At 38.2% G+C, this 22,932-nt stretch overlaps 2 protein-coding genes across 2 annotated transcripts; one reads left to right on the forward strand and one right to left on the reverse strand.

Moving 5' to 3' along the window:
- Window positions 1-3,675: 3,675 nt before the first annotated feature.
- LOC131336653 (uncharacterized) lies at window positions 3,676-9,099 on the reverse strand. Its single transcript, XM_058372561.1, has 5 exons — window positions 8,959-9,099; window positions 8,766-8,818; window positions 4,303-4,479; window positions 4,104-4,193; window positions 3,676-4,004 (listed from the first exon to the last, which is right to left on the reverse strand). Exons 1-5 carry the CDS (start codon window positions 9,016-9,018, stop codon window positions 3,836-3,838), a joined length of 549 nt encoding a protein of 182 aa, XP_058228544.1. The 5' UTR covers window positions 9,019-9,099; the 3' UTR covers window positions 3,676-3,835.
- A 6,677-nt stretch (window positions 9,100-15,776) lies between these two features.
- Window positions 15,777-22,629, forward strand: LOC131336654 (wall-associated receptor kinase-like 14). The gene is made up of 3 exons (XM_058372562.1): window positions 15,777-17,133; window positions 20,165-20,239; window positions 21,114-22,629. The coding sequence occupies exons 1-3, from the start codon at window positions 16,338-16,340 to the stop codon at window positions 22,418-22,420; spliced, it is 2,178 nt and encodes a 725-aa protein (XP_058228545.1). The 5' UTR covers window positions 15,777-16,337; the 3' UTR covers window positions 22,421-22,629.
- The last annotated feature ends 303 nt before the right edge of the window (window positions 22,630-22,932 follow it).

Raw genomic sequence — 22,932 nt, forward strand, 5'->3', positions numbered from 1 at the left:
TGTACGGAGATCAAATAAATCCATTAAAATGAACTGGAAATCAAATAATTTTTTTCATTTCTCCTTAAATAGTTAATTTGTTCTGTTTTCTGATAACAATGTGAATTGTTCCTTTTCTTCCGGTGAAAAACTTGTTTTCGGCTAAAATTCACTTTGTGTATTTCTATGGCGTTGGAGGTGGAGTAGATATCTAGAGTACAAAAATAGGACGCCACCTGTTTAACCCAAAACCAAGGGAAGTTGCCCATAGTCTTGTCACTGAGTAATTATTCAGTGGTGTCAGGGCACCGTCAGGTAATGCCTCAACACCTTTCTTCAGTTCTCTTCTACACATTCTTATGGAGTCCATATATTTAGTACTGAGTCCCACGAGAATGTCTAGTGAAAAAAAAAGTGTTGTGGCAGTGCCCCAAGACTATTGAATAATTTTTCCTTTTTCACTCGGTAAATCTGTTCATCTTTTTGGCTTTCAAAATTCAGAACAATGTATGCTCGCTCTCTCTCTCTTTCTTTTTTTTTTGGGTAACGCAGGATGTTCCGGCCTGGCAAGCTTACGCGCATCACGAACTAATCCCCACAGCTGTTTCATATGCTTACACATGTGGATGAAGTGGACTTAAGAGTTGCTTGTAAAGATAATCGAACCTGAAATTTTACGAGAAAGTAAACCCGTAAATCTCGAGTCAAGACCACTCGGTCAACCCCTGACCTTATGGTTAACAATGTCTGCCTTCCCTTCAACATACCTGGTAAGAGTCTTGAACTTTTTTTTTCCAACTCTTTAGCAAAGACAACGGGAATTTATGCATTAGTTTTTCTCATCATTTATCAAACAGAATAATGCATTAGTTTGTTAGTAGGGGATAAGGGGTGGAGGCTACATGGATCGCACATTAATTGTCAGACTTCAAAATGAAACAGGCGGCTGCAATAAAAATCTGAGCCGCATTCGGATCCAACCCACCAGATTTCAATAATACCACTCGTCAGAGGAAGTGCTAAAATGCTACACATCCACCTTCAATACAAAAACCGGAAGCCGGGCTGACGTAGAGCGCGACCTGTAGTGCACATTTGGATTATCTGTTTTTATAATCAATGTTTCAGATTCACTGAAGTATTTTTAGTGGGCAAAATTAACTCTTACCGGTAAGAATTAAAAACCATATATGAACCATCAATTGCGGAAATGGTTCAAATTTGTTGAAGCACTTTTAGAGAGCAAAGTTAACTCTTATCTGTAGGAATTAACAACCAGAGACGGAACTACCTTAAGGTCATATGGGGCCGTTTGGTTTGTTTTTTTTTTCAAATTTCAATATTAATATTAGTTATTTTTTGTTTATTAAGAGCACCTAGATATTGTGTTTTGTATTGGGTGTTATTTAGACATTTAAATGTTTTAAAAATGTGTTCATTTTGAGACTTTAACTATTAATTTCATCTCTCTCTCTCTCTCTCTCTCTCTCTCTCTCTCTCTCTCTCTCTCTCTCTCTCTCTCATTACGCAAAAAAATCTCCCTCAAAACCCAAACCAAACAAACTATAAAGATTCCGGAACCTTGAAATTTCAAAATGTTGATCATAATTCGGTCCCCGCGTTTACAAAATCATGGTTTCATTCCTGTTACCAACCATATATGAACCATCAATTATGGAAACGGACGGTCCAAATGTGCACCACAGGTAGTGCACTACATTGCCCCCATTCCGACAAAAACCATGCCATGTCGGACCCGCTCCTTTCATTTGACGTTTGTGTACAAATTTATGCAGTTGGTATGTGCATGGGGACGAAGTTAGAGGGGGTAAGGAGGCCTAGGAAGGTCATAGCCTACCTTAATTTTTCTGTAATTAGACGAGTACCCCTCTAATTATAGAGAGATTTTTAAATTTATATAGAATGACCCTCTCAATATTACTAGTAAATTATATTTTCTCGAGTATTCTAAAAGAATGATGCGACACCCACTAGTTTTCCCTGTATTTCTGGTAGCGTCGTTCTAGTTATTTAATACGCACTTATCACAAGTGACACAATTCCTTACGAATGCGTGAGTAAGAGCGCGAGCATGTGAAAACGTTTTTGAACCACATTCCAAATTACTAAAATTTGCGAGAATAGGATTGAGAGTGTGATCGCAATACGATGATTGAAAGTGAGACCGCAACGTATTTTGAAAAATTATGTGACTAAGCCACAAGTCTTTTCTTGTTCTTCTACTATAAAAACATATCATTTCCTATGGATTATTTTCTATTCACATAAATTGTCTGGAAAATGATACACACGCACCCAATGGGTAGAGGTTAATTACTGAAAATCCATGGGAAGGAACATACAAAACCAGTGGGCAACCAACCCACAGGAAACTCAACTTTTGTGCCTTAACCATACGTGTAAATATAGAAAGCTCAAAAGACTTCCAATCTCCCCATTTTTAGACATATTGCTTCCACATCAGAGCAAAAAAATGGCTTCCATGGCATCCAAGAGCCACCCAATATCACAGGCAGAGGAAGTGAGCATCTCAGATGGTAGTAGAGCCAAGAGCACCACTGAAGCAGTCTCAAGCTGCATCCACCTGAAATCATCATCAGGCCAAATCTCTCAGCCTCTGGACAAAGAGGTCGTGCTCCGGCGGATTCGACATCACAAGTGCTTAAACAAGATCCGAAACACTTTCCAAGCTCTCCTCGCCACCCCTCCCTCCTCGGAACACCGGTGGCTGGAACCGGACGACGCTTTCTCTGCTCCTTGAAACTGCTCTAGCTAGTACTTGCAGCAGTGTCTAATGCCCACTTCTATATGTACTAATAATGTCTGCTATTCGGCTAGTTTCTTGTAGAAAATTTTCCTAATGGCTGGAATCCTGTCATGTTTGCATTATATCGCTTGAACCAGAGGGTTTTTCTTTCATGGCAGACCAAAGCCAGCAAAAACATAGCTCGTTCGACGTGTTCCTATGGTGGGTTTCGTTGCTACTACTGCTTATCGTTCCGTTTTCTCGAGGTTTTTCTTAAAAATTTTAAGGATTTAGTTAACTCCAATGGAAAGTGGAATAGTAGCATACATGATGTCTTAAATGGGAATACCCACCCATGACACTTTTTAAGGTCTTTCTGAGTCCTTTTTTTTTTTTAATCAGCGGTCTTTCTGAGTCCTTGATACGGATTTTCTCCCTCTTATTGGGAAGTAACTGATTGATGAGTGGGAGATATCAGCACACAATTAACTAAACAAATCAGCGAAAGGTTACAAGGCATGTTCCGACTACAGTAATTAGGAATTATCACAAAAAACAAATATTCATGGTAATTAGGAATGTTTGATGTGAATAAGACCAGAATAGTACTAAGCTGCACAAGTGCAATATGCAAGGAAGGATAAGAATCTGATTTTAGAGTAGTGTGTCATCTGTTGCGGATTCGTCCTAATTTCTTTACTCACAAACAATCAAGAAAACCAGATTTTTTTTTTTTTTTTTTATCATGGCAAGAAAGCTAGATTTGATCAACCTATAGGCTAAAGAAATTAAAAACACCAGGCAATTATGGTAAGAACCCGGAAAAGCCATTCAGTGAATGTATTGACCGTGGATAGGACACAATCACATATTAAAGCTTCCCTTCGGAGCATGGCAAAAGAATCTCAAACGTCAGAATAAAAACAATCTGCAGAAAAGGTAGAAATGGAAGGATTGACATATGCAATTGATTTGACAAACAACAATACCACCTTGTAGTTTTTTGAACCGTAACAAAAATGCACTGGCCACAGTTCCAGAATTGAGTCTAAACATTTAAGTTCATCACTTTATCTCTTATCATAGAAACTATTTCATACTTAACAAGCCAGATTTAGAAAGCAGGCGTAGTGCTTGATTGGAGTTGTTCAAAACAGAGGAAGATCTTGCAACCTGCATTTTCCTTTTCTTCAAAAACTCCAAGGAATTCTGCAAGCATTGAGGAGGTGGTAGGTCCTTCAAAATAATGGGTTCAAGCCTGTGAAGGAATATCATTGAGAGAAAGTAAATTCCACCGATAAGCTATCTACCTGAAGTATTTTATATACCGTAAATACCATAGGGAATTAGTCCTTACCCAGAGCTTTTGGACCTTTTCTTCTTGGAGCTTCTCTTTTTATTGGTTGTCTCTTCCTTCTCCCCTTCTGAGTCTGATTCGAAAACTTTCCTGCAGATGCAATGTCGCATTGAAGTTACATATACAGGGAGGAGAGAGAGAGAGAGAGAGAGAGAGAGAGAGAGAGAGAGAGAGAGAGAGAGAGAGAGAGAGAGCATACTTTTCACGAGCTGCCAGCAGTTTGACAATGTCATTTGGTAGCATTCCGGCATTATCCGGGGACTCCTTGGTTGATTCAGGTTCTATTACATCTCGGATGTTTTCAGCCCTAGGAGGTTTTCTTGGTGTTTTCTTCTGAGCCCATTGCCTGCGACGGTCTTTTCCTTCACGAGCAATCCTACAAAGAGGACCATTGCTGGTGTTATCTGCATATGGAATTATCTACCAAGAATAGCGTAGTAACACAAATTAAGGTAACCGAACTTATTAGTTGACCCTGATCACAAACTCTTTCTACTAAGACCATTATGTTTCATGCACATTATCTGCCAAAGATATACATTCGACTACACTTACTGAGGAGGTTAGCTTCAGGACATAGAAAACAGTAAACAGCTAGGCCAAAGAGAAGAAAGTCAGGCCGTTAACATTATAAATGTTACAGCAAGGAGTTGGTTCCTGTCTAATCTAGTACCATGCAATGCATTAAGGTGAATGCTGCTAATTGAAAGGGAAAGGTATTCAAGATATGCAAGTGTTTCAGCAATTGAATTGCAAAGGAAACCTATTAGAGAAGACTTCAATACATCATTATATGACCATGTACACATGTCAGGTGTCTTTGTAGAGTATGTTTTGATGAAGAAGCAATGGCAGACCACAACCGTTATAACTCTTTTCTGTGTTCAGCAGGAGAAAGCATAGCCTGTTTTGGCAAAATAAGCCAAAGTGTGTCTTTAGGTGTGTCTAACAAGTGTCTGTAGTTAGTCATATCCTATTAGAAATAAGAGGCTCCCGCTCTCAATCCTCGCTCTACGCTCTTGCTCTCAATTCTCGCTCTCGATAATTTCAATACTTTGGAATGTTTTCAGAGAAGCTTTCACGCTCGCACATTATGTGACTCAGGGTCAGACGGCAAGTCTTTGCTTTTTAGATTCTTGCCATTAGAGGCTAAGAAGCACGGATACGTGGATACGTGGTTTTTAAAAAAAGTAGGATACGATACGTTGGGGGGATACGTTGAATATAAAATTAAATAAAAAAATATTATATATATACACACACACACAAATTTTCATTCCTAAAATTCCATTAATGAATAAAGTATTCCATTCCTAAAAAAAACAGACATAATAAGGGTTTCAGTTGATAAGGGTTACAGTCTATTGTTTAAAAAAAAAGTGAGAAAGAGATGAGAGAGATATATATACTGCATATACTCAGTATGTACTCCAATCTATATATACATACATACATATATATATATACACTGTTTATACACAGTAAACAGCCAGAGAGATGAGAGAAGAGAGACGACAGACAGAGAGAGAGAGAGGGAGAGATGAGAGAGACGAATAGGTCAGAGAGAGAGATGAGAGATGATCCTCTTCTTTCTTCTGGACTTTTCTACATTTCTTCGTTTCTGATTGATAGGGGGAGAAGACACACACACACACACACACACACACACACACACACACATATATAGCCCTAATTGCAGTTTAACCCATATGTTTTAAGAAATAACATATTTACCCCCACGAGTATCCAAAACGTATCCGAATCGTATCCGAATACCAAAAAATAAAATAAAAAATAGGATACTCTAGAAAACATATCGGATACGTATCTGGAGCGTATCCATATCCGATACACATACGGTATGTGATACGGAAGCCAAAATAGAGTATCCGTACTTCATAGATTAGAGGTGTAGGCATAGTTGTTAGAATCGTACGATTCATGATTCGTATCGTACGATTCGATACGATTCGGTGGGTAATCGATACGATTTGGTGGGTAATCGATACGAATAGGCTGCCGAATCGGAAATAGCTGAGAATCGTAAGTGAATCGGTGATTTACGATTCGTATCGTACGATTCGATACGATTCGGTGGGTAATCGATACGAATAGGCGGCCGAATCGGAAATAGCTGAGAATCGTAAGTGAATCAGTGAATCGTTCGATTCACTTAAAATTTCCGAAATTCATTTTTCTCTCGTTTTGCTTCTTTTGTTGTTTGAAAAGGGTTCAAATATTTTTTTAAGGTCTAGTATTGTTATATGTCATCTATTTTCTATGTTATATGGATAGATAATAAGAAAAAGAGATTTATTACAAGAGTGAATCGAAAATGAAGAAGATAAATGGAATAGACCTTCTAAGGGTTTGTTTTGTACTTATAACTCTTTCGTACAAAAAGAACCATAAGTAGGCTTTACGAATCATCATCTCTTGGTAGTTGCAATAAAAGCAACTTACCTAATATTCCACGTTATTATCAAATCATCATTTAGAAGAAAGTATTTATTGATTTAGGTCTAAATCTTTCATTTGTAGTATATATTGTTGTTACCCTAATCAATAAGCATAGGTTTCTATGCATTATAGAAGTCATGACTGAATCAGAGCGATTCACGATTCAATTCGATTCACGATTCGAAAAATGACCATTTCGATTCTCGATTCGATTCACGATTTGACAACTATGGGTGTAGGCACCTTTTCTCCTATACACGGCCCAGACAACCAAAAAGCTCGTTCTAGAAAACATCGGCTAAGTAGGGTGGAACAAATCGATATTCTGTAATCAGGATGCATTTGCCAGCGACGACCAGTTAAGTCCCTCAATCAAGTTTTAATTTCCACCTAATTAGGTCAACTATTTACCTCATTAGTTTCAATTTTCCATCTGAACGTAGCGGACAATTCTCCCAGTGGACAGTGATTAACGTTCAAAAAGTTCCTTGATATTTGTGAAAGGGGTAAAAATATCCGTGAAAGTGCATCAATATTTGTGAAAACTGCATTGAAACTCTAATTTAAACGTTTCTCTTGTACCACTAACACAGATGCACATGCCTTGTACATTGCAGTTGCTACATAAAGCAAAACGGTAAAAGAAACATATCACGACTCCTCCCAAGCTGAAAACACCATTTTTAACCGCACCAGCCAAAGAAAGGAGCAAAGAGAAGCCTGCGTGTAACAAACACAAATCACTTGGCCAAATAACAGTTGCATCACTCCGTCCCATAAAGTCGGTCCCCTATGACACTACGTGCAATTTTCGAACTTAAATAATGTACTTAACAAAATGATTTTTTGATTTTTTTGCACTGTTCAAAACAAGATCCATATTGCATAAAAAATTATTTCAGTAAGCATGTTATTTTAAAGTTTGAAAATTAAACGTAGTTTCGTAGGGGCCCAACTTATGGGACGGAGGGAGTACAAAATAGTTAAGACTCAACCTTAGAAGTAACGAGTGGCAACTAGTAAGGTGTTTGCAAATTGGAGGTTTTTTACGGTACATAAGGGCAAATTGTCCATGGACATTCCAGTGGTAAGTTACTGATAGGCATAAGTTTTGGAGCTGGGAACTTTTTGAATATCCTAAAATGAAGGGGATTTATCGCTATCAAGAAGAAGATATGCTCTTGCATATGAAACCATCAACTACCAGCACAACTGGAAATTGGAGATGTTCTCAAGTGGAAATCGAACGGTCTGCAATGAAACCTTCGATCCACAAAAAAGTTTTTGTGCTTGTGGTTCGCGCATAACCAAACGAGTTTATTTGGTGTCGATTCTTGATAATCCTTATTCCTTCACAAATGGATTGATGAAACATCCGCAACTTCAGTAAAATTTTAATAATGTCATAAGTCGGTCTACACTGAGTGCACATCACCAGATGAAAAGTCTAAACCTTAATGAGGCGTATATTTCTGTCAAGCACCACTGACAAGTGACTGCTGTAGCCCACCGAAGATTTTGGTTCAAGTTCAACCACACTGAAACCAAGCTTGCTTGTGCAAGCCCATGTCCCAACACCTAAATGCTCTAACAGAACTGAGTATCAAGATTAGCCTCCCTAAAACAATAGGAGACACATCCTTAATACTCAACAGTTTTCCACGATGTTCTAGCGTTCAGGTTTAGCCTGAAGGTCCCAGCAGGGGAAGTGTGTATGTTGTTTTTAGTCCCTGTTGGAAAAACTCAAACTCATAGAATGAAGCATGACAATGAAAATCTCTAGCAATATTCTCTTCTTTGCATTGCATATTTTGGACTAGAAAATTCACAATGGTAAAAGATTAGACAAGGTTTACTACATGGTTGCAGCGGTATAAACATTAACTGCATCCAATTCAAAATCAGGATGCACCATGTCAATCCCTCTAACAACATCAATTTTATAGACCTCTACCGTTCCATATGAGCTTCTTCTGTGATTTACCTTTCCCCTCTTTTTGCCCCTTTTAATGAGATAGATAACACTTTGCAACATGCAAGAACACTAAAGGATGATATGGCAAGCAAATAGCACAGCAATGGAATGGTATTTGAGGTGATTTCTTTTTTCAAATTCTATTTGAAATCAAACCAACCGTCTATACGTATATAGGCAGCTGGAAAATGTATAGAATCAGAGAGAGGAAGAGATGTGGAACATACCTGGCCTTATTTTCTTCTTGAACTTTTCTTAGCTCTTCGTCATTTTCTAGTCCCTGCAACGCAAAAAGAAATATCGAATCAAGTAAATTTTACGGAAATACGCTTCACAATGACCTTTATTGAGTGACTGAATCAATAAGCATGGATAAACCTACGAACGGAAAATTTTGGGCAGAAGAGAATAAAAGAAAACCTGTTCGGAAGTGAATTCCTCGGGAGCGTCCGAGTCGATATCTTCTTCTCTTTCAGACATCTCGGCTTCAATCTCCGTTTCAGACCTTAGGAATTTAGGGTTAGGGTTTTGCAGTCTTTGCTAACACAGGGTATCGGAAGTGGGGTCGTATCCCAACCAGTTAGGGTTGGGACCAGTTTGGTCTAGTTAATACTGATTGTGGGTCCTTTTTAGGCTCACAACAATAATCGGAACCGTTCACTTTTTAGAGCTTATTGAGAAAGTTAACCACACCAAAAATCACATTGATCGAATATCGTTTGTCATGTTTTCTACATGCATTAATCTTCAAATAGGTTTGCAATCCGGTATTGCATACTTTTATTCTTACAAACTTAATATATTTCGAAATCATGTCAAATTATATCCAATCAACGTGATTGTTATCATGGTTAATTTTCTTGACATGATCTTAAAAATAAACGGTTCCGATTATTTTTTTGGATCCGGAAAAGGCCCACAATCAGGATTAACTGGACCAAACTGGTCCCAACCAAACTGGTTGGGATACGCCCCCATTGGAAGTACACAGTAGCAAAGCTGGGAACTCGTGTGGACTCGGCAGATTCTGCCACGTGCATTTCCTAAAATATGGATTTTACCCCTTATATTACTTGAAATATCACCTAGGGCATCCCCGAAATTAAGAATCACTATATATGTGTTGAACTTGACCACACCTAAACCGCAAGACTAGTCCGTTTTGGTTCGATTATGGTTCTACCTAATTAGCATTCGAACACGTTTTCACAACACATGAACTCGTGAAATTTGAGAATTGGGGAAGTACTGGAGTAGGAAACGAATGAAATTGGGTACCGGGTGTTAAATACTAAATAGTCTACAAAAGGTTCTCGTAGCTACAATAATATATTGCAAACTTTCCTAACAAATGATATTTCTAGAGCTATGTTAATATTTCTAATAGATTAACATAGCTCTCCCTTATCTCTTTTTTCTCTCTTTACATTTCTTGACCCTAGTAGTACCTTTCTAGGGTTTTGCCTGAGGGCGTCGCCTTTCCTCCTCCCCCGAGCGCTCTTCCCTTTTTTGTGCTCCTTCTCTCTATCCATCGCCCCCTTCCTTTTTTCTTCCCCTACCCTTGCTATGCACATTATCTCCATCTACATCATTTTTCCGTTTCGCTTTCATCTCTGCTCTTTGTCTCCACAATTGCCGTCTCACCTGCCGACTGCTTCCGATTGTCCTAACGGCTAGCTAGGGCGGCGGCTATTAGTGAAGGAATGACTACTTGTCTCTTTCGTCATTCAAGGCTCTTGGACTTGTTTCGATTCATCCTAATGAGAGTGGGATCACTTTTTCTAAGCATCTTCATTTATGTGGTGCGGCGGTTGGTGGTGACGCATGAATGGGTTGCTCGGGTGGGTTGGATGGTGGTTTGCGGTGGCGTATGGAAGCTTAGGAGTCGGAGCTTAGCTGTTTGTGAGGATTGAACCAATAGTTTCTCGGCGAGTTCTGGTGGGGTTCGGCTTCTCGCGGGATTCGCGTCGGTGCAAACTGCCTTTGGGTTGGTTTGTGGTGGATCATTGCGTTCTCGATGGTCCTTGGGGTGGTGGCGTTTTGGCTGCCTTTGAGGTGGTGGTGATGACGGTTGCTTTTTTAGGAGATGATGGTTGTAGCTGGTGAATAGTTTTAGGTTCTGGGATGGGATGGGCTTGGTCCTTTTGGGCTTTATTCCTTTGGGTGTTTTTGGGCTTTTGCCCTTTTAGGTGTTATGGGCTTGCCCCTTCTTCGGATGTTTTTATCAATCCAACCTCCCCTCTCCCAACTTGATAAACCTTGGTCAAGTTTTCTTAATAAATTTTTTATTGTCTATAAAAAAAAATAGGTTAACATCTTTAGAATACAAATTAACTTATCAAACCAAAATACTATATATATACACTAACCACAGTTTTGCTGCTTTTATGGTTGAGATGAATTCTTAGTAGTTGGAAGGTTTCCTCCTATCTACTCGATCAAGCGTCCCACAGAAGCAATACTATAATTGATGAATCTGCCATACTAACTTGTATTTGTAGTTTCTCGAATGCAATGGCTCTGACTTAATGAAAGTATTAGAAAATCAACACCCTCAAAATAGTCGCCAGGGAAGGGCCACCTATATTCATGAAAAATGTGTCCGTCCATGACGAACAAATGTCACTTTAAAAGCCACGACTCCTAATCAAGTCAATTTCCATTCAAAATATTATATTCTAATATATTTTTGGACACACTTCTAAAAGTGACTGATAGATGGAGGAAAAAAAGAGAGATTTTTTCGTTATTTGAGTCTGATTAAAAAAGATTATAGCATTAACAAAAGCCCTAAAAGACTAGATGGTGACACTCTTAAGTCCAGAGCCAGCTTAGAGGAAAAGTCGCGGAAGCCGTCGCTTTCATACCCCAATCTCTGGCCCAAAGAGGGCCCCAAAAAATACCATTTATAGTTTTCAATAATAAAGAGTTTTAATAGCTTTTGGGTAACATTTTCTTGGTTGTATGGCAGCTTAGGTTATTTGAATGCTTTAAGTGTTGGTTTCGAATATCCACCCCTTAAGTTTTCCTCAACATTTTGCAAAATTTAGTTCAAAGATGCAAAAATAGATGACCTCCCTATTAGAACTTTCACTTCGAGCCCCAAATATCTTTGAGCCGGCACTGCTTAAATCTTATGTACCTAGTTACAGGCAACACCGTTTCCCATATTTATAACAACAAAAAGGTATTAGTATAAAGAAGTCATCCCAGAAGCGAATATAAAAAAGCAAAAAAGCAAAAATAGGTAAAAGTTTTAAGTTTATTTTTTGGGTAATTAATTTTATCACTCCCTTTTTTTATAACCGCAACTCATTTTTTGTCCTCTTGTGATATGAATTCACAAAATTAACCTATCATTTGTTTGTTTTTTGAGTTTGTTTTTTGAGTGAAAGAACAACATGGTAAATTCAAGTCACAAGACAAAAAAGGGACTGCGATTATAAAAGGTGGAGTGTGAAATCACTTCCCTTTTTTTCTCGATTTTGTTGAACTTCGGTTCATAAAATTTTACTGTTCTGATTTTGTTGAACTTCGGTTCATAAAATTTTACTGTTCATAAAGTCAATTGTTTTGACAAAAAATTCAAAAAAAACAACTCTAATGACGAAAATAAGTCGCCTGTAAAAATATGCTCAAATATTTAATGCTTAATTGATTATTGAATTAGCTTAAGTAGTTCAAAATTATAAATGGATTATCTTCAACCCCTACGTTTGGTTGGCGGAAAAAGAGGAAGGAAATGGGGGGAGACAACGTGGGTGGAAGACCGGAAGGCTTTAGTCAACATCTTATGCCGCGTTAACAAACATGGCAAAGAAGGAACAGTTATGGATATTTTATTAGTAGGAAAAATCACGTTATTCTGGAGAAATTTCCACTCATGTTATAAAAGAGAGCAAATTACCAAAATCACCCCAAGGTTTCTGCAAATTATAGATTGCTCTCTCATGTTTGGAAATTACAAAATATCCCTTGTCTCGTAGAGTCATAATAAATTACTCCATTGGCGTGATGTTGCCCCTAGGAAATTCAACGAAATCTATCTAACATGATCAAATCCTAATTACAATAGATCATACTATTTTTTTTTTTATAGCTTTTGAAAGACTGTAGGAGGTGTGAAAACAGCCTCACATGCTAAAAAAAAAAAAGTTGATCCACTGCAATTAGGATTTGATAATATCAGACAAATTCCATCAAATTTCTTAGTGGTTGCATCACAATAAGGGAGTAATTTGTTATGAGACAGTGAGTCTTTTATAATGTCCCAAATATAAGGGGCAATTTGTAATTTACAACCTATCAGCGGGTCAATACTCCAAGGACAGGACAACATTGCCCTTACAAAATCAAAAGTTTAACTTGAAGTGAATTGATTCTATACAAGATTAATTAGTTCATAAACTACGTCAACCCCAAAACAATCACAGGATCGAACCTTGTTCATCTTCCCCAATGAAATGTTTGAAATAAAAAACATCATGGTGGATACTATTGCTGAATCCCTTGCTGTATTAAGTTTGGTGTTAAATATCATACTTGTATTGCGGTTGTTTGTGAAGGTGCGAATACACTCTTTTTTCATACTTGTATCTATATATGTCATCAAGGACTCTTTTTCTTAGCCCCACTTCACGCCCACAACATCTTGAAAAAGATAAGCTTAATTGAATATCGACAGCTATAGTTCCTATGAAATAAAAAATTTTAGTTCAAATTATACTTTGTGGGTGTTTGGTGTTGATTTTTTGCCTAATTCTGGATTCTAGCTTCTAATTCTGCATTTTTGAGCGTTTGGTGCAGATTTTGAGATAGATTCTGCCATAATCACTTATCAAAACCGACACAATGAGGCACAATCCCAAAAGTAGCTCTAGATCTATTTTTGAATTCTGATTCTAGATTGTGAACTATGAAGACCATTTTTATCCTTCACCTTTTCCACTATTTCCAACCCTACCCTTCATTTACTTATTTTTTGATATGTGCAATGAAAGGTTGGCGATGGGAAATGTTTTTTTTTTGGATGGTGTATTTTATATGTCATGAACTTGAAATGACTTTGTTTTTCCGTATACTTTGATGATCAGATAAATGATAGGTAAAAGACATGAAAATATTCATTATGGAATCTCATTATTGACTAGCATTAAACTTATTTGTATAATTCTACACCTGAATAATTTGTTTCAATAGAACGCATATTAATATTGTATATTGCGTAAATTCTTATTATTTGCATTATGGTATAATTTTTGTATAATTATACACCTGAATATTTTAATTTTAATGGAACATATATTAATATTGTATATTACGTAGATACTTTTTACATATCTATGAAGAAAATAAAAGGCCATGTATATGGATAATAAATAAACAATAGCAATGGCATCATGGCCAAATGCACACTTACAATCCAATAATCTGATTATACTATCAAACACTTTTAAGATGCATAATCTATTTTTCATACATTTACCAAAACTCTTTCACAGATTCTGATTATGTATTTTCCATCTAGAATCACAATCCAGAATTCACCAAAATAATCAATCCTAAACACCCCTCTTTTATGTCAGTTTTATAAAACAACCTACAACCTGTTCACGCAATTATTGATAATATGATCAAGCTGATTTTTGTGCATAGATATTGTTCTTTTTTGCAGTATCTACGAGATAAACGGTTTGAATTATTGTTGTGGGCTTGAAGTGAGGCAAAAGAAAAATAAAGGAGTCAAATGGAGGTATAAAGAGGAGCGAAGATAGTAATAATATGTTTGTAGCTTTTAGTTTCACCTTCGATTTTGTTGGAACTGATAATTTCTCATTATCCAAACGAACAAAAACCGCAAATTCTCAAAAGTTTTACAATAATATCCCAAACCATAGGAATTATTTTTCCCAATTTTGGTGGAAAAGATAAATTATCGATGAGAACTGAGAATTTTCCACTCTACGGAGATGAGAATCTCATTATGGTTTAATGTGAAACCTCTCCAATTTTGATCAACAGCTGATGGGTGAGATTAGGAACTAAGTAACAAGGGACTCGCGAAGCTACAACCAAAAACTTGTTACTTCTCCAATATTTATGGTTGAGGATATATTACACCTATTAGAAATACGTTTTTAATCATACGCGGGTATTTTAGAAATCCTAACATTTCTCTAATTCGAAGCTTGGGTGAATTAATCTAAAAAAATTTCACCCGCTAAAAAAGGCATAAACAAATCCTACATAGTAATTAACTATCCTTCTATAATAATCCCCCATTCTACCACCACCACCACTCCATTGCAGCCATATCTCCTTCACTTCCAACTGTCCATCATCACAACTCTCACTCTCTACCACCTTTTGCCATTGTAAAACTCACCACAGTCACTGGCATCACTCTCACTTTCGTCATCTCTACACCATAGTTCGTACATTGTTGTCGTACCACTGCCACCACAAACACTTGATTATGATTAGTAATATCAAAAGAGAACGATGAAATTAATTTATCTTTCCATCAAACCATACATTGTAATTCAACTTCTAAATTTTAATTAAATAATTAATTTTACCTTAGAAACCTTCAAATCAAATTTAAAATTTCAATAACTTCCAATTTTCAATTTTACACAATCAAACATAGTACAGTAGTAACAATCACTTAAGTGGGCCAATCCTGCCGCTAAAAAAAAACAGGGGTGGGCCAAGCCTTCCCATATTCACGACGATGGACGTAATGATTTAACGCGCAAAGTTTATGCCTGGTCAAACGATTCTTCATTTGCCTTTTATTCTCTGTCTTTTCCCACTTTTTCTAGTTGAAAATCGTTACTATTTTTTCGTCTTTTTTTCCTACTTTTTTTTTGTAGGTTTCTAGTCTAATTTTTGTGAATATTAGTTTGCTTTGATGAGAGCAATCAAAGAAGTAAAAAATTCTAATCGAAACTAGATTTTTTTAATAAAACCAAAAAAATATTTTTTTTAACTTATTTTTGTCTTATTCAAAATATTTTGAATCTCAATTATAATTGTTTACTTTTGTCGATTCCTAGCGAAACAATAATTCACATAAATTTAAAAATTTATCATAACACTAAACAAATACAAAACAAATTATCCTAGAGACAAAAAAAAAAAACTATATTTGTCTTATTTACCAAATTAGCCCAAACTCCTCAGGGCAGAAAGGTCGTTCAACTAAAGGAACACTCCAAGTAATACTGTACTAACATTTGACAGTTTGACTTCTCTCTTTCGGCGTTTCCGAGCCGCGAAGTTGCGTGACAAAGGCCAAGCTTTCCGTGTATTCTCTCTCTCTCTCTCTCTCTCTCTCTCTCTCTCTCCACATTATCGTGTTCTATAGTTCAGAAAATGCCCAAACATTTCCAGTCCCTCCAGAGACCTTGACGAAGACCTCCGGGTTTGGTTTCAATCAGACAATCACCCATCCAACTTCGGAAATTGAATTCACAGAGCAATTGCAGAAATCGTTGCAGGGAGTACGCATCACCCCGCATTAAAATTCTTCACCAGACCATTTACGTATCTATGTATGGTCCTCTCCTCTCTCTCCCCATTTAATGACAATCACGACCCCCCATCCTCAACCACATCAACCACACACCTTTAATACCGCAGTAAATGTTCAGCAGACTTCCCCCCGTCGACAGCCTTGAAGGAAATTTTCACCTCTTCTCTCAAAATTCACATCCATCATTCATCGTACACAGCTCTCGATCACAAACTGCGTTCGGAGCGCTCTCGATCACAACTGCCTCTGAGCTGTTTGATGCATGGGAACCCGTTCAGCTCAATCCGCGATGAATCTGCTTTACCCACAAACACTCGTCGCTCTTACCGTGTTAGTAATAATTTCCATTTCCGGTTCAGTCAAGCCCGTTAAATCAGCTGAATGCAACCAGACATGCGGAACCACGGCAAGGGGGAATCCGAACCGGGTTTCGTACCCGTTCGGATTCTCCCGGGGCTGCGGAATCCCTCTCGACTGCACCGGAACCGGCCAAATCAAAATCGGCACGTTCCAAGTCCAGAACATCACCTCCAACAGCATACTGATCGACCTCCCGGCCAAGTGCGGCCGCACGGTTCCTCAGACCAAACAGCTCTTCGGCCCAAACTACGCGCTCAAGTGGCAAAACGGACTCCTGTTGAAAAACTGCACGTCACAGCTGAACGGTTGCATAATTCCGACGGCCATGGTGAAGGCCCGGTTCGGGTCGTCGAATTGCGGGTTCGAATCGGGTAATGTCAGCTGTTACTCCGGGACGGATGACGGGTCGGGGTTTATCAGTTACCGCAACTTGACACGGAGTGGTTGTGGGGAGGTGTATAGCTCGATCGCGGAGGTGGACGTGGGGGGCGATGATGATGATGCGGGGAGGAATTCGACGGTTTCGCTGCTGTTTCAGGCGGCGGAGTTGGGGTGGTGGTTGGTCGGCAGGTGCGATTGTTCGGCGGAGGCGGAGTGTACGAACGTGACGGTGCCAGGTGGTGGTTCGGGGTACCGGTGCCACTGTAGGGAAGGGTTCGTGGGAGATGGGTTCGCCGGCGGCGGTGGGTGCAAGAAAGGTGAGTCCAAGTCTACGGTGATTAATTTTTGTTTTTTTCCCAAAAAAAATTGTCACATAAAATTAAAATTTAAAAATATTTTATTGAGTTGGAATCCTCTACAGTCATTGAATAGTCTAGTAGTGAATAAGATAGGGAAGATATTTTTTAGGAACCTATTTTTTTTTTGGGATCATTTTAGGAACCTACATTTGAGACAGCTCCTTATAAGTCCTAAATGTCTTAGAAATATCCAATTTCTCTTTATTTTTCTTGAAAAAAAATCAATTCTTTTGCCGCTAGTTACTAAATACCGTCAATGAGTTCTTTTAATTTGAATTTTTCTTGATAAAATGTATTTTAAGTTCTCTTTTTGAGGACTATAAATCCTTTTTCCATGTTCTTGTTTTTTTGTTTTTATTTTAGCGATTAGATTACTATGTCAATTGTTTATATGGCGGGTGGCCTAATTTGCGTTTGACTCTTGGCTAGTGGGGTTCAATTAGTGGGGGGATGTGGTCTGTTTTTATCTGTTGACCAATACGGGAATGACGACCAATGTGGGAAGGACACGTTGTAAGTTGTCGAGTGGCCAAAATAGCTACTCCACTTCATGATAGGAGTATTTAATGGGGTTCCTCTTCTTTTCTTTTAAAAATAAAGTTGGGGGCAACCCGGGCAAGGTGGTCATTAAGTTAATTATGAAGTTTTGACCGGTTCTTTTAAAATATAATTAGGCATCCGGATAGCTCGCGCATAACTAATTTGACCTTGAAATTAACAACCAGATAAATTTACAGTAGTTTTAAGGGTTTTTAATTGACGGCTGGTGAATAGAGGATCTTGAGACGTAAAGCGTTATTCAAAGTTAGGATTTGCCAGATTATTAAAACATTAAGTTAAACGACGCAATGTGTACATTTTCTATGTTTGAGGTAATAAGCTTAGTCGCAAATTCATCTTTTGAATTACGATGATACATTGGTCTACAAGGATACGTATCCAATCCTAACCAAATCAAAGTTTCTCTAATTTGCGCCGAATCATGTGCCTCAACCTCTTTTGATTGACCAACAAAAGTTGTTCAAGCCAAAATTTTATCCTACAATAAGAATTTTCAACTATGGCTCAGATTGTGCACTACACCCCTGTAGTACACCTTACGTACTATAGGGTCCCGGTTCTCAGCCGTTAATTCTTTTATCAAAGTTAATGCATAATTTCTTACTCTACTTTCGGCAAAGAATTCTGACTTGAATGAGGCTTTTAGTTTAACATAAAAACAAAACATGTAGGATATTTTAAAAGATGAAGAGGACTAGAAAATGACAAATGGGAGTCTGGAGTTGAAGTTTCAACCGGTGTGCATAGAACTTTCTTGGCATTAAACCCTAATTAAGAAAAGGATTTAGTGGGAATGAGGCTAGGGAGGTACATCCAACTAATAAGAGCATCTCCAACTCATACTCTATTTCTTTATTTTGGAGGAAAAACATTCTCCAATCCATCCTCTAAAACTCTCTTCCATTTGGGAGGATGAACTTTGATCCTTTAAATATAGAGGATGAAGGAAAAAATAGAGGATCTCCTCCAAATATGTGTTGGAGTTGAGAAATAGAGTGTTGGGTTGGAGTTAAGATAAATAGTACAATCCTCTAAATCTACTTTTCAAATAAAGTAGATTAATTTGATCCTCTCAAATAAAGATTTGGAGGGTGTTGGATTGGAGATGCTCTAATGTCAATGGGTTTCTGGGTTATGGAGCTCCAACTGCTAATCTAAGTTTGACCAGACTATTAAGTATGCATCCCATGTACTTCTCCCAAGCCAAACATAAGGAACTTAGGATTGTTTTTTAATTTTTTAATTTTTTTTGGATCTGCATAATGAACTTAGATTGACTTTGTAAATTCTAACTTCCCCAATGAATGATCTCCGAAGACAAAGCCTCCTGCATTTGACTTCAAATGTTTATTACTACTACTATTCTTGTTTATAAAAGCAGGCCACATGCTGAATAGATGGGATTTGATTTTAAATTAGAAAAGTCTGAGGATAGAGGAGACATGTAGTATACTTGTACATCCAACTGAACTGGATATGAGTGCTACCTTTTTCCTACGTTTTAAGCTTCTGTTGACTCTGAGCTCCAAATCTAACAGAGGAGGTGATTATTGAACTGGTTTTGGTGGTGAACTGGTTTTGGTGGTGGTGGTGGTAGTTACAGTAGAACAGGGTTAGGGTTTGGTTTTGGGCTTCTTGGGATGGGCTTAATTTTTGGGTCTGGGCATTTTTAGGCCCTTTGTTTTTTTTATTTGAGCTATGTTTTGATTTGGGCATTTTGTGGCCTGTAAGTGTTCGGGCGCTATGCCCCCAAGTGTTGTAGGGCTTTGCCCTCTTCAGGTGTTTTGTCTAACCTTTGATTGGATCTCTCTCTCCCCACTTGATCCCTTATCAAGTTTCTTAATAATATTTTGCCGTTTCAAAAAAAAAAATACACAATCCTGTAGGCCTGGCATGATTGTGTGGTCGTTAAACCTACATGATTATTTGGTTGTTGAAGGAGTTGAGTTACCACGTCGCTGTGCCCAGGACGGCCCAATAACTTTTCCAGATAACGAAAATGTTATCAAATAGGGGAGATAAAGTTAACCTCTTCAGACTGGATAATGTGGTAACAGTTACCTGATTACAGCATTCAGCTAAAAGCATGAGTTTTCAGCTTAAAACAGACTTGCTTTAAACAGAAAAAAGGCTAGTTCATTAGTAAATGAAGATCAAACTGTAATTTCCGTTTGACCGGAAAAGAAGAAGATCAAACTGTAAGTTTTCGTGCTACTGGCTGTTATGAAATTAAACGTTTTATGCCGGTTACACAAGATGAAAAAACGTTGAACTAAGGAAGAACTGTGTCTAATGTGATGCTCCTTCCATCATGCAAGTTGAAGTTGATTTGTAACTCAATTTCTTGTTTTTAGTATTCTACAAATTTTTTTGTTTATTGCTGATCTTCCCCTCCCCACCCCAAACTGTTGATTGCCAAAATCATCAGTTCCTAATTGCAGTTTTTCAAAGTATATGTCTGGCGAATGCGGAGGAAGGGCCAGAGTTTTTGTTCTTATCGCAGGTACATTTATTTGTTGTTAATTGGCAAGAAATTAAGTTGTTTTTTTCAACTGTAGCAAGCGTACTACTCTCACCACTTACATTCCAAAACGGAATTTTTGTATGCTCAAGCTCCTACCATGGTGGCGATCTTCAGTTGTGTGACCGTTTTTGCTACAATGACTTCTGGGCTTCAGAAGGCTTCTAAGTATTTAGCTACAAAAAACCGGAGAGATTCCATTAGCTTTTGTACTTCATACTTGTGTGCCTTGAGAAGCTATTTAATGCGTTTCCTTTTCCTACCCTTTCGAATTCTCAATTTTGCTAGACTAGAGCTAGAGTCATTTCCACAGTCCTGATATAAGTGTGCATAGCAACCATGCAGTAGGATTGGGTAGGGATGTTACGAACATTTCTTCTGTGTGCTTTGTGATGATATTGTTACCAAAAGAACCAATGTTCATTCATTCGGTTAAACGATGAGGTTTATGAGACACACTTCATGGGCCTAACTTATGTAAAACAGTTTTTTTTTTTTTTTTCTTCTTTGCTTAATTTTTTTCAGGTTTTGTTCAACATTGCTTTCTTTTCCAATTTGTTTCGTTCTGACTCTTCTTGTCGAAGCAAACTGACAAAGTAAAATTTGCTTTACAAAAGCTAAAATAAGTTCACTAAAGGCAGGAATAAGCCAAAAAAAAACTCAGCTTTTTCGGTTTTGTTCTCGAGTAATATGTAAAACAAAATTTACTATAGACCAAAATAAGCTTCTTTATAAAGATCGGTTAAGACGACCCAAACTATTTGTAGAAAATGTCTGTTCACAGTGACCAATCAGAAGTTTGCAATTGTTTTTCCCCGGTAAGTTTAACAGCATTGTCCACTTTCTATCTCTTTAGGGATTATTGCTGGAGCTCTTCTGATGGCTGCTGTATCTGCCACCTGCTACTTCATCAAACGGCGGTCTAGATTAAGAAACCTTGCAAGTACAAAGCGCCTTCTTTGTGATGCTGCAGGCAATTCCAGTGTTCCTTTCTATCAATACAAAGAAATTGAGAGGGCCACTAATAGTTTCTCTGAGAAACAACGGCTGGGAACTGGGGCCTACGGTACAGTTTATGCGGGGAAACTCCACAACAACGAGTGGGTGGCAATTAAAAAGATCAGACACAAAGACACTGACGGTTTTGAACAAGTCATGAATGAGATCAAGCTTCTGACCTCTGTGAGTCATCGGAATCTTGTCCGCCTGTTAGGCTGCTGCATAGAGAATGATGAACAAATCCTTGTCTACGAATTCATGCCAAATGGAACGCTATCACAGCATTTACAAAGAGAAAGGGGTAAGGGCCTTACGTGGACAATACGTCTTACTATTGCCACTGAAACGGCTCATGCAATTGCTTATCTCCACTCTGCCAAGAATCCACCTATATACCACAGAGACATCAAGTCTAGCAATATTCTCTTGGATCACAACTTCAACTCCAAGGTAGCCGATTTTGGTCTCTCTAGACTTGGTATGACCGATGATTCCCACATTTCAACAGCTCCACAGGGGACCCCTGGCTATGTGGATCCTCAATACCATCAAAATTTCCACCTTTCTGATAAAAGTGATGTTTACAGCTTTGGGGTCGTTCTTGTGGAGATCATAACAGCATTGAAAGTGGTTGATTTCTCCAGGCCCCACAGCGAGGTGAACTTGGCTGCACTTGCAATTGAAAGGATCGGAAAGGGTCGTCTGGATGAGATTATAGATCCGTTCCTTGAGCCAAATAGAGACGCTTGGACACTTTCGTCTCTCCACAAAGTAGCGGAATTGGCATTTAGATGTCTTGCTTTCCACAGAGACATGAGACCGTCCATGATGGAAGTCGCGGATGAGCTAGAACAGATAAGGCTGAGAGGATGGGCTCCACTTGACGAGAACAAAAGCATGGCATCGTTGTCAGTGGCATCGTCTTGCTCATCCCCATACAATGGAAGTGAGAAGTTGTTTGGTGGAACGTCGTTTAAGAAGTCAGAGGTTGCGAGCAAGAGATTGTTTGTCCCACAAAGGGCAGTAGCTGATTGTCTGACTTCATTGGAGGAGGTGAAGGATAGCTCCCCTGTTTCTGTACAGGACCCGTGGCTAAGTGGACATAGCTCGCCTTCATCAAGCAGCTTGTTGGGTCATGTAGTTCAGTCAGCAAACATTACCTAAGGCTACATCTCTCTTTGTGAATGTAAAGGAGGTGCTTCTGCAGTTTTGTGTGTACCTTAATATTCGCGTATAGCCTTGATACATATCCTTTTGTAACCTTCAAACCCTTCTTTGTAATTTTTTTCTAAAACATAGCAAGCATGTAGAAACTATTCACTACGTGCATGGTGCGTAGTTATAGAAGTGATATACAATTACGATATTGCCGATGTGTGAAGCAATTGTCATTGTAACTTAATGGCAGATTCACCAAATCGGTCAAAATTAGCGTCCATCGTGGACATTTACATTGTGGAGATCGAACCAGGAATATTGTCTCCTGTCCTGTGACATTGTTCCAGGTCTATTGACTTTTTCTATGTGCATGGAGGCAGATGATTTAGTGCATCCTCTGTTTCTAGTTGGCCAAGTTATGGGCCTTATGGCTAATTGTTCAAAGGGTTGTTCTGCTGCCAATCCATCGATTTTTCCGGTGACTTGAATGGGTTCCACTACTTTTCAAGATACAAACT

The sequence above is a fragment of the Rhododendron vialii genome, chromosome 8a, assembly GCF_030253575.1.
Source record: "Rhododendron vialii isolate Sample 1 chromosome 8a, ASM3025357v1".
Taxonomy (NCBI): Eukaryota; Viridiplantae; Streptophyta; class Magnoliopsida; order Ericales; family Ericaceae; genus Rhododendron; species Rhododendron vialii.

Bases quoted from the DNA above. Each gene is read 5' to 3' on its own strand.
- LOC131336653 (XM_058372561.1), bottom strand. From the start codon at position 9,018: ATGTCTGAAAGAGAAGAAGATATCGACTCGGACGCTCCCGAGGAATTC. The intron at 8,819-8,958 runs GTTTTCTTTTAT...TTTGCGTTGCAG, and splicing joins AGGAATTCACTTCCGAACAG to GGACTAGAAAATGACGAAGA. The intron at 4,005-4,103 runs GTAAGGACTAAT...ATTCCTTCACAG, and splicing joins AAAAGGTCCAAAAGCTCTGG to GCTTGAACCCATTATTTTGA.
- LOC131336654 (XM_058372562.1), top strand. From the start codon at position 16,338: ATGGGAACCCGTTCAGCTCAATCCGCGATGAATCTGCTTTACCCACAA. The intron at 17,134-20,164 runs GTGAGTCCAAGT...CAAAATCATCAG, and splicing joins CGGCGGTGGGTGCAAGAAAG to TTCCTAATTGCAGTTTTTCA. The intron at 20,240-21,113 runs GTACATTTATTT...CTATCTCTTTAG, and splicing joins AGTTTTTGTTCTTATCGCAG to GGATTATTGCTGGAGCTCTT.